At 33.6% G+C, this 17,556-nt stretch overlaps 2 protein-coding genes across 2 annotated transcripts; both read left to right on the plus strand.

The window, feature by feature from the left end:
* Positions 1–4,272: 4,272 nt before the first annotated feature.
* On the plus strand, positions 4,273–10,614 carry LOC134697789 (coiled-coil domain-containing protein 40-like). The gene is made up of 3 exons (XM_063560074.1): positions 4,273–4,347; positions 4,911–5,002; positions 9,740–10,614. Exons 2-3 carry the CDS (start codon positions 4,912–4,914, stop codon positions 10,612–10,614), a joined length of 966 nt encoding a protein of 321 aa, XP_063416144.1. The 5' UTR covers positions 4,273–4,347; position 4,911.
* A 2,793-nt stretch (positions 10,615–13,407) lies between these two features.
* On the plus strand, positions 13,408–15,842 carry LOC134697790 (uncharacterized). The gene is made up of 3 exons (XM_063560075.1): positions 13,408–14,064; positions 14,504–15,227; positions 15,636–15,842. Exons 1-3 carry the CDS (start codon positions 13,958–13,960, stop codon positions 15,840–15,842), a joined length of 1,038 nt encoding a protein of 345 aa, XP_063416145.1. The 5' UTR covers positions 13,408–13,957.
* The last annotated feature ends 1,714 nt before the right edge of the window (positions 15,843–17,556 follow it).

A 17,556-nucleotide genomic window follows, 5' to 3' on the forward strand; every position in this document is an offset into this window, starting at 1 on the left:
GGGCTAGGATGAAAAATTTTGTCCTGCATTTTTTTTAGTTGTAATCCCTGTCCTGCCTTTTTATTTTTCACCCTATCTGATCCTGCTTTTTTTTAGTTTATCCTGACTTTTTTTTTACATAAATTGTCAGCCTGACTTTTTTTTTGCAAGTGTCTCATCCTGCCTTTTTTTTTTACTCAAAACTCCTGTCCTTTCTATTTTTTCAAATTTCATCTGTCTGTCTGTCTGTCTGTCTGTCTGTCTGTCTGTCTGTCTGTCTGTCTGTCTGTCTGTCTGTCTGTCTGTCCGTCCGTTGTCCGTTGTCCGTCCGTCCATCCATCCATCCATCCATCCATTCATTCATCCATCTATCTGTCCATCCTTCTCATTGTCTGATGTCAAAATCTCAAAAACAGTTGAACCAATTTGCATGAAACTTTGGTGAATTATTCATATCTATTTATGTGTGCTCTATTTAGTTTTTTTTTTATAAATTTTGGATTCATATTTTTTCGAGTTTTTGGGGTTTTTGTTTTTTCATTAAAGAAGAATGATTTTCTAGTTCTTATACAATAACTCAAAAACATTCTCACCAAATTGCCAGAAAGTTTTGTGAATTGTTTATATCTATTGACATAAGCTCCCTTTTGATTTGTATAAATTTAAGATTTTATGTTTCTGAGAATGGGGTTCTATTCATTAAAAGGGGTAGATTTCTCAGTTTTCAAACAATAACTCGAAAATGCTTTCAGCAGTTTTCATGGAAACTTTGGTGAATTGTACATGAGTTCCTTTTGGATTTTTATAAATTTAAGATTTTGTTTCAGAGTTGTGTAATTTTAGTCATATTTAAAAAGGTGGGATTTTCATACAATGCTTTGAGCAGATTAAACTTTGGTGACTGGTTTATATCTATTAAGATAACATCCCTTTAGCTTTTAATGAATGTCTGATATGACATTAAGAAAAGTTATTATACTTTTTCTTTGAATTTAACGATGGTCTTGTCGTGCGCTCATGGTGCAGATGTTAATTGTATGCCGTACATTAATGTATTATCATGAACAAATGTTATTGCCATGGAGATTGCTTGGCCTTTATATCAGTCATGGTTAATTTGTTTTTGTAACTTTGATGATATGACCACGGAACACATTATGATAACCAGAGGAACCATATGTGGTGTTGTTTCAATGATATGCTGTTTATTTTTAAGTACATTATATAGTTCTTCACCCTAAGTCATGGTTCACAAATTATATAAATTTTCCACAATTTTTAAGTGTTTGAGCCTTCTATTCTAATGTCAACATTTGCATAATAGTATGCAGACAAAACAAACTTACAGTCGATTGCATTGCATGTGTATGTAAGGTTAATGTGTTTGGTTAGCTTACTTGCTAGCTGAACCATGAAGTCATTTTTAAGTATGGTATGCTACACAGCTTTCGAAGTAGCCTAGTACTACAGACAGATAGTTTGGTTATCTGTCGAACTAGTCTACTCTTTAAGGAGGGTATTTTACCTAATCTTAACATGACTTCACGGTTCAGCTAGAAAGCAAGATAACCAAAGACATTACCTTTACATAAAAACTCATTTCAATCGACAGTAAACCCGTGTTGAAGACTGTACTTTGACCTATAATTGTTTACTTTTACAAAGTGTGACTTGGATGAGAGAGGTTGTTTCATTGGCACTTATACCACATCTACTTATATCTATTGTAAAAGTAGTTCATTACTGGTTCTGTTTTAATACTTTTATATATATATGGTGAATTTACTCTTGAGATAACTCTTCACTTGTGTGTTGCAATATACCTCGGTCATTTTCTCTGGCATGTTTGTAATGTTTGAAAATAGTAATGCAGACAACCAGCACTTCTTTCCGTACTTACCCATTGCATAGTGATCCATATACGGTATATGAAATTGTGCCACAATGTCTCATAGTTTTACCCATAAAAATAGAGTTGGGAATGATTTGAGGCCTTTCGTATCAAATGTTTATTTCTTGAGAATTTTCAATTTGGGTCGAATTCAGTCTTGAATTCTTTGGTTTCTTTATATGCCTAATATAACTCTATATATTTGTATTTTCGATTTTGTATTTTATTTGGTTGGTCCACATCGAGGTATATGGTCAAAAATAAACTTTGTTTGATTTCATCAAAGATTGAATAAATGCGATTCTTGGACATGCAAAATTTAACCGTGTATTTAGATTTGGTCTCGGTTTCCAATTTGTCCATATCATGGTATTAATACTTTAATAACGAGGTCTAATTTGTTGTAGCCATGCAAGGCCATTAATATTCAGGTGAAGCAGTGGCGGATCCAGAGGGGGGTTCCGGGGGTTTGGACCCCCCTTTTTTGGCCAAAGTCAATGCATTTGAATGGGGACATATTGTTGGAACCCCCCTTTTAAAATGGCTGGGTCCGCCCCTGTGAAGACCCACTCAGAAGAGTTTTTTTTTTAAAGAAATGGAACTCTTTGTTAGAGCAAGTAATACGGGAGAGTTCTCTTTGCGTCAAAAATGCGTCCTTTTGCGCCACAACTTTTTTCTTAAATGCTACGTTTGCGCCACATGTTTAAAATTAATATGGTATCATTTGCGCCAAAAATAAAACACACGATTTCGACAATTACAAGTAAATTACTTCCTTTCTCCTTTATTCGGACTTGGAACCGACAATTTACACGGCAAATGTTTCCTTTTCTGATACATATCTTCTTCATACTGGCGTTCATTATCACTGAACAAGTATATATTTGTTTAGGGGCCAGCTGAAGGACGCCTCCGGGTGCGGGAATTTCTCGCTACATTGAAGACCTGTTGGTGACCTTCTGCTGTTGTTTTTTAATTGGTCGGGTTGTTGTCTCTTTGACACATTCCTCATTTCCATTCTCAATTTTACTTCTTCTTACTGTTGTTGCATGGGTAATCCCCAATTTAATATATATGTTGTAGCTTGTAACTTCAATTTTCTGTCCAAAAATACAAACATTGAAGGATGAAATGCATAAAACAGTTCATAATAATTCCTAATCAATAGTAAATTTAAGCCCATACGCATGGTTGGAACAAAGCACTGTGTCATCAACTAATGTGGCTAAAACATAATCAGCATAAGTATAAAGCTTCCATTGTCATCTCCATTGGTATATCTTTATTAAATGTTCAATTAAACAATAAGTTTTAATCTCTCTCTGTACATCGACTGTCTATAATGCATTTTAAGTCATTTCTCTCCAGATGCTCATATTCTTGGTTAAATATCTCCGAACATATGATACTTTTTAAGCCAAAAAATAAGAATAAATATATATATATGGAAGTGTTAAACGACCTTGACTGGCTTGTTAGCCCTCGCACGGTCGGCAATAAATATATGATAAATTATTAATATTTATGATAGATATGTGAACAGGTAGTTGGCGCAAATGAGTTCCGAAATACTGGCGCAATTGATACATTTGGAAAACAAAATTTGGCGCAAATGATACCCCCGAAAAAAGTAATTGGCGCAAAAGGAATGCTGGCAGTTAATCAGGCCAAATTGGTAAATTTAATTGTTAACGTTTCTATAGACTCATAAAGAGTAATGAATTTGCCTATAATTGTTTTTAGGATTTTATGCATATTATGTACTAGTATGTGTTTTAAATTAAATGTTGGTATGGAGTTTTAAGAAATATTTGTAAAGTTTCACAAAACAGTCGATTGTGGAAGAGGGGCCTTCTTTTTTTTTTGGGTGTATTAAGCATAAATCCCTGCCGAAAAAATCGAAAGAAAGCAAATAGATTGCGGATCTTTTTAATTTTTTTTTTTATTAAAAAGCATTATACTCAAAGGGTGTATGGGGAATAGAGACAATACTCAATAGAAGTATGGTCATCATTGGCTTTCCTCCTGGTATCATAGCTAGGGGCGAGCAAGCAATCAGGGCGAATTGTAAAGATTAATTCTTATAACGGCAAGGTACCAGTCTAAATTATTTCTACAGGAAAAGCATAAAGGTCAACGTCAAATAACGTCATAATACGTGAACTTATCGTCCAATTCTTGCGCTAAATTTTGTAGATTATTTTATTCAAAATTGCATCATTCATTTCAATAAAATCAATTTCTCTCTTCACAAAAGTGACACTGTTAGACAGTAAAGTAAAAACAGTTTTAAAGTCTGTTCATGAATCAAACATAACAGTTGTCGCATGCATTATTTTATTCCTGCGCGTAGAGTAAACTTCTTGCTTCGTCATAGTAGGTCATTCTTCCATATCAGTAGAAGGACATAAAGAATCTTTAGAGTATTTTAGTTTTGCCAAAGATTTTGATTGCTGCAGATCATCATCGTTGTTCAAGTAAGTAAAACATTAGTTTTGATTTACTTGTGTTCCTATACATCATTTTATACGGACTTGTTTCATTGTTTGCAGACTTTAATTTTGGTGTTGCTGTTGAGTCATGAGCAAAATAAAAATTAGCTGTAAGCTCACATAGCTGCGGAACCGTAGCTCTTAGGTCCTTATGTTATTTTTTTGACTATTTGCGGACCATACAGTATGGTCCGCAGTATGGTCCGCAAAATAAAAAAAAATAAAAAAGGACCATAAGAGTTACGGTTCCGCAGCTAAAGCTTACAGAGAACTACCACAGCATCTTAATAAAACATCACCCGTTTAATTTTTTTTTTTATATTAAGCATCAGTTTAAAATCATACAAGTAAATAACTTGTAAGGATGAGATGCTTTCAATCCGATTTCCCGATATTAAATCTGCCGTCTGCTGAGGATAATATTCGTTTTTGATTTTTTTTATCCATTATTGAAGGCAGTCCAAGCAAAGCACTATAATTCGCTGCTTACACAATTTATATAGGTTACGTTTATCACAAAAAGTATTAACATTTTCATAATTTTTCAGAATGAATTCGTCTCCAGGGCGCAAGTCTCGGTCTTTCCGTCGGAGATCATCACCTAAGATTGTAGATGACATGACCCTTGCTCAGGAAAAGGGTGAGTAAATTATCAGTCTGAAACCTAAAATGGTTTGTAATGTTTAAACACAGGCACTCGACGTTCTGTCAATAGTATAAAAATATTGGCAATTGGCCAATGGGAGAAAATAGTTTGCCATACTATTGACAGAACGTCTAGTGCCTGTGGTTTAAATCAAATAATTAGTTCTTACCTAAAAACACCAAGAAGGTCATGAAAGGTATGAACCAACACAGACTAATCAATATTAAGTTAGAATGACACAAGCCAAGGTATGAACCTACACAGACTAATCAATATTAAGTCAGATTGACACAAGCCAAGGTATGAACCTACACAGACTAATCAATATTAAGTTAGAATGACACAAGCCAAGGTATGAACCTACACAGACTAATCAATATTAAGTTAGAATGACACAAGCCAAGGTATGAACCTACACGGACTAATCAATATTAAGTTAGAATGACACAAGCCAAGGTATAAACCTACACAGACTTATCAATATTAAGTTAGAATGACACAAGCCAAGGTATGAACCTACACAGACTAATCAATATTAAGTTAGATTGACACAAGCCAAGGTATGAACCTACACAGACTAATCAATATTTAGTTAGAATGACACAAGCCAAGATATGAACCTACACAGACTTGTCAATATTAAGTTAGAATGACACAAGCCAAGGTATGAACCTACACAGACCAATCAATATTAAGTCAGATTGACACAAGCCAAGGTATGAACCTACACAGACTTATCAATATTAAGTTAGAATGACACAAGCCAAGGTATGAACCTACACAGACTAATCAATATTAAGTTAGATTGACACAAGCCAAGGTATGAACCTACACAGACTAATCAATATTTAGTTAGATTGACACAAGCCAAGGTATGAACCTACACAGACTAATCAATATTAAGTCAGATTGACACAAGCCAAGGTATGAACCTACATAGACTAATCAATATTAAGTTAGATTGACACAAGCCAAGGTATGAATCTACACAGACTAATCAATATTAAGTTAGATTGACACAAGCCAAGGTATGAACCTACACAGACTAATCAATATTAAGTTAAATTGACACAAGCCAAGGTATGAACCTACACAGACTAATCAATATTAAGTCAGATTGACACAAGGTTTGTGAATACATATATGCTTCACAATTAATATAGATTGACACAAGGTATGTGGCTTCACAGACTTAATCAGTAAAGTAAGATTGACACTTGTAAGGTATGTGGCCACAAAGACTACCTAGTCAAGTTAGATTGGCACGGACTAAGGAGGTAAAGTTAGATATACACAAGGTATTTGACTACACAGACTAGGCAGTAAAGTTAGATTGACACAAGGTATGTGACTTCACAGACTAGGAAGTAAAGTAAGAATGACACAAGGTATGTGACTACACAGACTAGGCAGTAAAGTTATTTAGATTGACACAAGGGATGTGACTTCACAGACTAGGCAGTAAAGTTATTTAGATTGACACAAAGTATGTGACTTCACAGACTAGGAAGTAAAGTTATTTAGATTGACACAAAGTATGTGACTTCACAGACTAGGAAGTAAAGTTATTTAGATTGACACAAAGTATGTGACTTCACAGACTTAGCAGTAAAGTTAGATTGACACAAGGTATGATACTACAAAGACTTAGCAGTAAAGTTAGATTGACACTTGTAAGGTATGTGACTTCACAGACTTAGCAGTAAAGTTAGATTGACACAAGGTATGTGACTTCACAGACTTAGCAGTAAAGTAAGATTGACACAAGGTATGTGACTTCACAGACCTAGCAGTAAAGTAAGATTGACACAAGGTATGTGACTCCACAGACTTAGCAGTAAACCTAGATTGACACAAGGTATGTGACTTCACAGACTTAGCAGTAAAGTTAGATTGACACAAGGTATGAGACTACAAAGACTTAGCAGTAAAGTTAGATTGACACTTGTAAGGTATGTGACTTCACAGACTTAGCAGTAAAGTTAGATTGACACAAGGTATGTGACTTCACAGACTTAGCAGCAAAGTTAGATTGACACAAGGTATGTGACTTCACAGACTTAGCAGTAAAGTAAGATTGACACAAGGTATGTGACTTCACAGACCTAGCCAGTAAAGTAAGATTGACACAAGGTATGTGACTCCACAGACTTAGCAGTAAACCTAGATTGACACAAGGTATGTGACTTCACAGACTTAGCAGTAAAGTTAGATTGACACAAGGGATGTGACTTCACAGACTTAGCAGTAAAGTTAGATTGACACAAGGTATGTGACTTCACAGACTTAGCAGTAAAGTTAGATTGACACAAGGTGTGTGACTTCACAGACTAAACAGTACCGGTAAACCTAGATTGACACAAGGTATGTGACTTCACAGACTTAGCAGTAAAGTAAGTTAAATTGACACAAGGTGAGTGACTTCACAGACTTAGCAGTAAAGTTAGATTGACACAAGGTGTGTGACTTCACAGACTTAGCAGTAAAGTTAGATTGACACAAGGTGTGTGACTTCACAGACTTAGCAGTAAAGTTAAATTGACACAAGGGATGTGACTTCACAGACTTAGCAGTAAAGTAAGATTGACACAAGGTATGTGACTTCACAGACTTAGCAGTAAAGTTAGATTGACACAAGGTGTGTGACTTCACAGACTTAGCAGTAAAGTAAGATTGACACAAGGTATGTGACTTTACAGACTTAGCAGTAAAGTTAGATTGACACAAGGTATATATGTATCTTCACAGACTTAGCAGTAAAGTAAGATTGACACAAGGTGTGTGACTTCACAGACTTAGCAGTAAAGTTAGGCCATAATAAATAATAGGTTTGTTTGCCCAAACGCTACCTACCCAGAAAAAAGCTGCCTACTCAAATTCTTTTATTGTCCTGATTTGAAGAAGTCTTTTTTTAATCAAATAGGCATGAAGACAAATAAACATCTGATACTTCAATTTCTTTTTTTGAAAAAAAAAAAAGAAAATGCCTACCTACCTACCCACTGTCTCAACCTTTGGGTAGGGCTTGGGCAAACCAAAACTTTTTTAAGTGTGGCCTTAGATTGACACAAGGTATGTGACTTCACAGACTTAGCAGTAAAGTTAAATTGACACAAGGTGTGTGACTTCACAGACCTAGCAGTAAATTCAGATTGACAAAATGTATGTGACTTCATATACTTAGCAGTAAAGTAAGTTAGATTGACACAAGGTATGTGACTACACAGATTAACCAGTAAAGTAAGATTGACACAAGGTATGTGACTTCACAGACCTAGCAGTAAAGTAAGATTGACACAAGGTATGTGACTTCACAGACCTAGCAGTAAAGTAAGATTGACACAAGGTATGTGACTTCACAGACTTAGCAGTAAAGTAAGATTGACACAAGGTATGTGACTTCACAGACTTAGCAGTAAAGTAAGATTGACACAAGGTATGTGACTTCACAGACCTAGCAGTAAAGTAAGATTGACACAAGGTATGTGACTTCACAGACTTAGCAGTAAAGTAAGATTGACACAAGGTATGTGACTTCACAGACCTAGCAGTAAAGTAAGATTGACACAAGGTATGTGACTTCACAGACTTAGCAGTAAAGTAAGTTAAATTGACACAAGGTGAGTGACTTCATAGACTTAGCAGTAAAGTTAGTTAGATTGACACAAGGTATGTGACTTCACAGACTTAGCAGTAAAGTTAGATTGGCTGACACAAGGTATGTGACTTCACAGACTTAGCAGTAAAGTTAGATTGGCTGACACAAGGTATGTGACTTCACAGACTTAGCAGTAAAGTTAGATTGACACAAGGTGTGTAACTTCACAGACCTAGCAGTAAATTCAGATTGACAAAATGTATGTGACTTCATAGACTTAGCAGTAAAGTAAGTTAGATTGACACAAGGTATGTGACTACACAGATTAACCAGTAAAGTAAGATTGACACAAGGTATGTGACTTCACAGACCTAGCAGTAAAGTAAGATTGACACAAGGTATGTGACTTCACAGACCTAGCAGTAAAGTAAGATTGACACAAGGTATGTGACTTCACAGACTTAGCAGTAAAGTAAGATTGACACAAGGGATGTGACTTCACAGACTAAGCAGTTAACCTAGATTGACACAAGGTATGTGACTTCACAGACTTAGCAGTAAAGTAAGATTGACACAAGGTATGTGACTTCACAGACCTAGCAGTAAAGTAAGATTGACACAAGGTATGTGACTTCACAGACTTAGCAGTAAAGTAAGATTGACACAAGGTATGTGACTTCACAGACTTAGCAGTAAAGTAAGATTGACACACGGTATGTGACTTCACAGACTTAGCAGTAAAGTAAGTTAAATTGACACAAGGTATGTGACTACACACAATAGGCAGTAAAGTAAGATTGACACAAGGTTTTTGACTAAACAGACTAGGCAGTAAAGTAAGATTGACACAAGGTATGTGACTTCACAGACTTAGCAGTAAAGTAAGATTGACACAAGGTATGTGACTACACATAATAGGGAGTAAAGTTAGATAGACACAAGGTATGTGGCGACATAAACTAACCAGTTAAGTTAGATTGTCACAAAGTATGTGTCTACGTATACAAATTAAGCAGTAAAGTTAGATTGATACACCTAGTATTTTGCATCACAAGACATAGAAAAGAGGGCCATACAATTTCCATCAACATCACTTGAAGAGGTAATAAGATATTTTTTTCTCATTATTATAGAGTCTACCAGAACACCAACTCCACCACAACTGAAAGAATTTATAAAATTTTCCCCATCGCCACCACCAAGTGATATTGAAAAAATCCATATTGATGCCACAGAAACTTCATTACCAGAAGTAGATATTGATAACTCAGAAACTTCATTACCAGAGGTAGATATTGAGGCCACAGAAACTTCATTACCAGAGGTAGATATTGAGGCCACAGGAACTTCATTTCCAGAGGTAGATATTGAGGCCACAGAAACTTCATTACCAGAGGTAGATATTGAGGCCACAGAAACTTCATTAACAGAGGTAGATATTGAGGCCACAGGAACTTCATTTCCAGAGGTAGATATTGAGGCCACAGAAACATCATTACCAGAGGTAGATATTGAGGCCACAGAAACTTCATTAACAGAGGTTGATATTGAGGCCACAGAAACCTTATTACAAGAGGTAAATATTGAGGCCACAGAAATCTTATTACCAGAGGTAGATATTGAGGCCACAGAAACTTCATTACCAGAGGTAGATATTGAGGCCACAGAAACTTCATTACCAGAGGTAGATATTGAGGCCACAGAAACTTCATTAACAGAGGTAGACATTGAGGCCACAGACACTTCATTACCAGAAATAGATATTGAGGCCACAGAAACCTTATTACCAGAGGTAGATATTGAGGCCAAAGAAACTTCATTACCAGAGGTAGAAATTGAGGCCACAGACACTTCATTACCAGAGGTAGAAATTGAGGCCACAGAAACTTCATTACAAGAGGTAGAAATTGAGGCCACAGAAACTTCATTACCAGTTGCAGTGCATATTGCTTCACCAAACGTTGGACATGAAGGAGGTAATAATTTTTCCATTTTAAAAAAAAAATAACTTTAATTAAGCATACAAAGAAGACAATCAAAGTAGTTTCTACTGCTATAAGCCAAAATTTGTTTCTGTGAGAGAAAAAATCTAGTGGAACTTGAATCACAGGAAGTATTTTCTATGAGACTTACTTTTTTCACAGATCATTTTTGTTTAATTTGTTCTATCATTATAAAATATGTTCCACACTTTTATAGAAAATAAAAATGTCCAACATATATTTCAATGTCAGACACATCAAATAGTATATGAAACAAAGTTATATAGGAAGATATGTTTAATTGTCATTGTCCTTGGATCCTCACTGTTTGACCTCTGGTCCCTATTTTTACTTCAAAGCTTTAAACAGACAATCATTCATATATTTTGAGTTATCCTCATTAGGCCAAATAAAATGAAATGTGTGTTTCTGTTTTCCTACTACCCTATCCTCTCTATTTTTAGCTTTAAAAAAAGCTTACATTAAAGTTTCTTTGTCACTTTTTCAAAAATAAGCACTGTTAAAGTCAGAATGTCAGATCTCTCAGAAAAGTTTTTATTGCTGCAAACCTTAATAGAAAAAAATAGTATAAATGGAAAGATGTTTTGAATATATTTGTATGTTGCAATGAATTATGTATAACGACTTTTTAAATCAAGCATAAAGATATACAGAAATTTCAGGTCAGTGGAGATTATGCTGTAACTACTATGAAAAAGACTTTTATCATGTTTATGATTTATCATTTAGGCTTTGACATTGTATTTGAAAACAAAAACAAAAAGCAAAGTATGTATTAAGGAAAGGATTTTTTATTAAACTTGTGTGTTGCAATGAATTGGTGTCATCACAATATTCCTATATATCTATATTGCCTTAGTAAAGAATTTCTTGTATTTACATCCAGATGGAGATGTTATCAAAGAGCCTGCATCATTAAATCATTGTGCTTCTGAAGGTTATCGAAATGATAGTTTTAAACACATACTCAAATTTATCTTTTTTAAAGATAGTTCTTGTTTTCAATTTGTACAATTCCAGCAAAGGGGAGATAATTCAGTGTTCAATGTAAGGTATTTTAGATGTTTTCTATTTGATGTTGCATGTTTGTCTTTATTATCTAACATTTCAATTAATGTAATTCAGTTTGTTCTCTCTTTATGCTTCCTCTATCTTACTTTTATTTATGCACTGCACAGTTTTCAATGGGTAGTGGTTGTTTCTGTGTCATTTATAGTTGCTGTTTATACTTTTTTTTTTTAAACAAGTGTGGAAACAGATCAGTGTGGATAGTATGTTTGAATATTTGACATTGTTTTGTAAGACAACTTTAAGAAGTTCTATGTTTTTCCCATATTATTAATTGTGTTGCACAATTTAACAATCAAACTGCTGAGCATAAGGAGAGTTGTTTATTTAATATTTTTATAAGTTTTTAAAAATTTTAATATGTTGTTACTGATGACAAAATGAAGGTCAAGTTATATAATGACGATTTTGACTGATCCCGTTCAGGAGTTATGTTTCTTGAAAGATCGAAAAATTTTGTTTAAAGTCATGTCTGTGCATTTACTCATGAACTGGTCAACCAAAGCTTTTCAAATTTTAATATGTTGTTGCTGATGACCAAATTGAGGTCAAGTTCAATATAATGTTGACTTTGACTTTTACCATTCAGGAGTTATGTTTCTTGAAAGATCGAAAAATTGTGTTTAAAGTCGTGTCTGTTCATTTGCTCATGAACTGGTCAACCAAAGCTTTTCAAATTTTAATATGTTGTTACTGATGACAAAATTGAGGTCAAGTTCAATATAATGTTGACTTTGACTTTTACCGTTCAGGAGTTATGGTTCTTGAAAGATTGAAAAATGGTGTTTCCAGTCGTGTCCATGCATTTACTCATGAAATGTTTAAACAAAGCTTTTCAAATTTAAATATGTTGTTACTGATGACAAAATTGAGATCAAGTGCAATAATGACAATTTTTACTTTTACCGTTCAGGAGTTATGGTTCTTGAAAGATAGAAAAAATAGTGTTTCCAGTGGTGTCCTTGTATTTACTCATGAACTGTTCAACCAAAGCTTTTCAAATTTTAATATCTTGTTACTGATAACAAAATTGAGGTCAACATGGTCAAGTTCAATAATGTCGATTTTGACTTTTACCGTTCATGAATTATGGTTCTTGAAAGATCGAAAAATGACATTTCCATTCATGTTGTTGCATTTACTTGTGAACCATTTAAGGATGTAGACCTAGGTTAAGGGAAATAACTCTTAAAATTATCTGTACGTTTGTCTCAACCATTTTCCTAGATATTTTCTAAGCTTCTAGGTTACATAGATTATTTCCAATCTGTTTCAGGTAAATGCTTAAAATACTTTGATAAAACTTGCCTTTACAAACGCATTACTGATTTAAAGAGTTATCTCCCTGAACCAAGGTCTACCACATTAAGCCAAGCTTTTCAAATTTTAATATGTTGATTCTGATTACAAAATGGAGGTGAAATTGGATATTGACAATTTTCACTTTCACCATTCATCAGTTACAATGTATGGTTCTTCATGTGATATTGCCATGACTCAAATAAATGTTAATAAATCCGGTTTGCTGTCGTTGTGATAGCCTCTTCAGTCACTTGTTGAAACATTCTGTTATTAATTGCATTATATAAATAAGAAAGTAATTTTACTCAATTAATGGCTTTTCATTTTGAATTTATTGAACCATAAAATTCATTTTTGACTCCTCATAGTCATATTGAATAATCTGCAAAGTTTGCAGATTGTGTCAAAAATTAGTTTTATGGTTTGATCAATTTAAAATAAATGATTGCCATTCATTATAAATAAATTTCTTTCAAAAATAAGACTCAAATAACTCTTTATATTATTTAAATTAACAATGACAACGTACAACCATGTTGGCTTATTAATACACAACACCAGAGTGGGCGTGTCACCATAAAAATTGACAACATTGAAAAAGAAATAATACTTTGAACCAATCAGAAGACAGATCAGAAGAAAACTTTTTTTTTCAATACTTTGTGTTTGAAATTTTCATATTTTGTTTGTTGTTATTTTTTTTCATAGCTATATTTGTCATAGAAAAATGAAAAAATGTTCACCCTTACAGATGACACTTTTTAAAGTTGTTTATTTTAAGATGCATAGTTTTATCATATTTTTAAAGTTGTTTTGAAATTAAATCAAAAGTGCATTGCACTTGGAGAAGCAAAATAAATACTTTAACTTTCATTTTTTTCATTCTTTATAGACACTGCACTTGTAGAAGAAATTAACTCAAAATGCATACTTTCATCATCTTTTCAAAAAAATTTGGTGAGCACTAATAGAAAATCTATGCTTTACCTTGTAGTTTTCTTCAAGATTTATACAAATACTCCTACTCCTGATACGACTACACATGCCATTAATTGCCATGATCGACTCAAGAAGAAGGATAAAGTGTAAGTGATGCATTTAAAAAAAAATCATAAATATTTCTTGTGTAATGGTATAATTTTCATATTGTAAGCTATAAAACTTAACTTACCAATTACCATCTGACAGCTCTGACAGTGTATGTATTTGTATAGGCTGACATTAGCTACACTCCTAGTATCAAACTAATATTAGTCACTTGAAGCTGAAGAATTTTGACCATGCACGTGCTCAAGCCTCAGAATAAAACAAAATCTCACAAACACATGATTTTCAGGTGAGATATGAAATTATTTTGTTTTTTTATTGACGATATCTCAGAATTTGAAAATAATAGCTTATTTACAAACAGGAAAATTAAGGAAATTATACCTACGCAACATTATGATGTAGTTTATTAGAATTACTGTTTTATTTTTCTTAACTATTTCCAGTTTATTACTGATTATTACTTCTTGTATTTAGTAGGTTACTGGATATTTTGAAGAAGTATAACCATGAAGATGCTGATATTGTTAAACTCGATAAGGAACTAGATGATGCCATAAACTGCCTCCTGCATAACATTGAGAATGAAATTGATAGCTTGAAAGCACACAAGGCAATGAACCAATATCTGATTAAGAAAATGAAGAACGAGCACACAGTTCTCAGAGATGAGAAGGAAAGCATCCAGAAACAGCTAGAACTGGCTAGTAGAAGTTACAGTGGGCAGAACAGATGCAAGAGCAAAGAGGTTGACCTACTGAACATTGCATATAATAAATTGGATCAGAAGGAGGGAAGCACGAGAAAGCGAATTGCTATTTTGAAAGCTGAGCTCACCCGCATTATTTCAAAGCTAGACATGCCAAAATCTAAGAAGGAAAAGCCTATTGTTCCTCCTCTTTATCTATCAAAACTTGGTGAGTGCAAAGTTTTGCCACCATTGAGGTATGCACCAAAAGCACCAAGAAAAGGTGTAAACATAAATTCTTTGGCCAAGGAAAACGTCACTGACTTAAACACTGGTAATAAGAGGAGAATGAGGGCTTCAGAACCAAAGCTGTCCAACAGCACACCTATCCTGCAGAATCATGCTTTTGTGAGACCAGCTCCTTCTGTAAAAGATAACAGTAAAATATATCCAAATAAAACTGGTGCACTAAATGGTCCAAGGAACCAGCATGATAAAAAGACTGTCAGACAGGTAAGATAAAATATAATGTTGACTGGTGCCATTAATGAAAAGGACAATAAGGTAATTCACCTGATAAGAGGACTGTTAGACAGGTAAGATAAAATATTATATTGACTAGTGCCATTAAAAAAAAGGAACAATAAGGTAATATCACCAAATTAGAGGACAGTAAGACAGATAAAATGAAATATATTATTCCACTGTTTATATACATTGATCATGTTGATGGTTTATAATCTGGAATATATTATAATTTGATTGGTTCAGACTTTCTCATGTGTCATTGAACATTAGGCCTGTTCCACTTTGAAATGTCGTATGTAAATAGTCTGCTGAAAAAATACCAATCGAAAAAGGTGATATGTCAGCAAACTTCTTATTATAATCACATTCATCTATTTACCTTTTTTTTTCTAGGTTATAAACCAAAAAAGGCCAGTTATTACAAGGAAAGATGAGGGCACACAGGCAGATATTCTCAAGCTCCCTGATATTGTCAAAGGTTCTCAAATGATGGATAAATCCAGGATTGTTCCAAAGCAATCCTGTGAATCCAGAAGAACTGCAACAAGGCGTGCAGCTAGGAAACCTACTAACCAGGAGAGACCACCATTTTGTTTTTAGATCAAGTCTACTCCACATTTCTCGGAACTAAAATCACTAAATTGAAATGATTGAACAGTCAGTACAAATGCTAAAAATAGTTTGATCTTTATAGAATGATTTATGTATATGTTTTGGGGAAGTTTTTGTTTTGATATTTTCAGTATATAATTATATCTCAGGGAATCAAATTTACAGTATCCTTATAAATTTATATATCCTGCCCTTTTAACATAGCAGTATTTTTATGCTATGTTGTATTATCATAGCTTTTGATTTTTTCTCTAAATTAAAATTCCCTTCTGCCAAAATTAGGTTACTGGGATCTAACTTTTATTCATGTTAAAATCTGTTAAGGGTCAATTTAAATCCAAAAATAAGTTTATTTATTTAATATGACGTCCATTATCACTGTACTATTATGCATATTTTTAGGGGCCAGCTGAAGGACACCTACGGGTGCGGGAATTCTCGCTACATTGAAGACCCATTGGTTGCCTTCGGCTGTTATCTGCTCTATGGTCGGGTGGTTGTCGCTTTGACATATTCACCATTTCCTTTCTCAATTTTATTATATCTTTCATATTTTATTTTTGTGGGGAAGAAAAAAGACTTTCATAATATTTCTCATTTTTTTTTCTCAATTTACTGGTGGAATACTGCATTGCTCTAAAACCTGTTAAACTCAAATTAAATTTTACCAAAAACAGCACAGAATTTAAATTGTGCATCAGTACTACATGATTTGAAGACAGGGTGCGACCTCTTTTTTGCAAGATAAAGTTGTAAGTCTTCTGATTGCATGATGAGGTCGTAAGTCACTGGCGTGTATGGAATAAGACCGTAAACTTGACCTGCTACAAATCATATAGTTACCATTTTGTCTGGGCTTCAAACTTTTCTTTTTAAAGGGTGGGGTAAGGTATTTTGGTTGGGATTTTAACTATTTTTAAGAGTGAGGGTGTGATCTGGTATTTTGGTCTGGGATTCAAATAAATTCTATTTGAGATCATTTTAGATAGAGTAATGCAGTTTATGCATCATATTGTATTTGTAAATTCAGATTCAAAAGTTTCCAAACTCCTTTTATTTTAAATTGGACTTTTAAATTACAGATCTGTATTCTGTTTTGATAGAAATTTTGCAAATTTACAATTAATTATTTCAAGTTTTTCATATTTTAATGAATATTTTTCCTTTAATTAAAACTGAACTCAAATTTCCAATACATCCTTAATTCCATGATATTTTTCTAAAAGTGCAATTATATTGTTTTGTTAATTAACTTTTTTTTTTTTTTTTAAAGATAATACACTAGTAGTTATTATAAAGGTGACATTGCTATTGATTAAGCTGCATTTAAGTAAGGCTTACAATAATCTGAAATGGATTCTCTTATTATTTTTTTCTAATCTTAAACTTGGAGAACTTTTTTGTTTGTGATAATAACAATTCAATAAAAAAAAAAATTCACGGGATTGCTTTGAAACAAGCAATCCCGTGAATCCAGAAGTACTGCACCAAGGCGTGCAGCTGGGAAACCTGCTATTAACCAGGAGAGACCACCATTTTGTTTTTAGATCAAGTCTACTCCACATTTCCCACACTAAGATCACTAAATTGAAATGATTGAACAGTCAGTACAAATGCTAAAAAATAGTTTGATCTTTATAGAATGATTTATGTATATGTTTTGGGGAAGTTTTTATTTTGATATTTTCAGTATATATTTATA

This window comes from Mytilus trossulus, chromosome 14 (genome assembly GCF_036588685.1).
Source record: "Mytilus trossulus isolate FHL-02 chromosome 14, PNRI_Mtr1.1.1.hap1, whole genome shotgun sequence".
Classification (NCBI taxonomy): Eukaryota; Metazoa; Mollusca; class Bivalvia; order Mytilida; family Mytilidae; genus Mytilus; species Mytilus trossulus.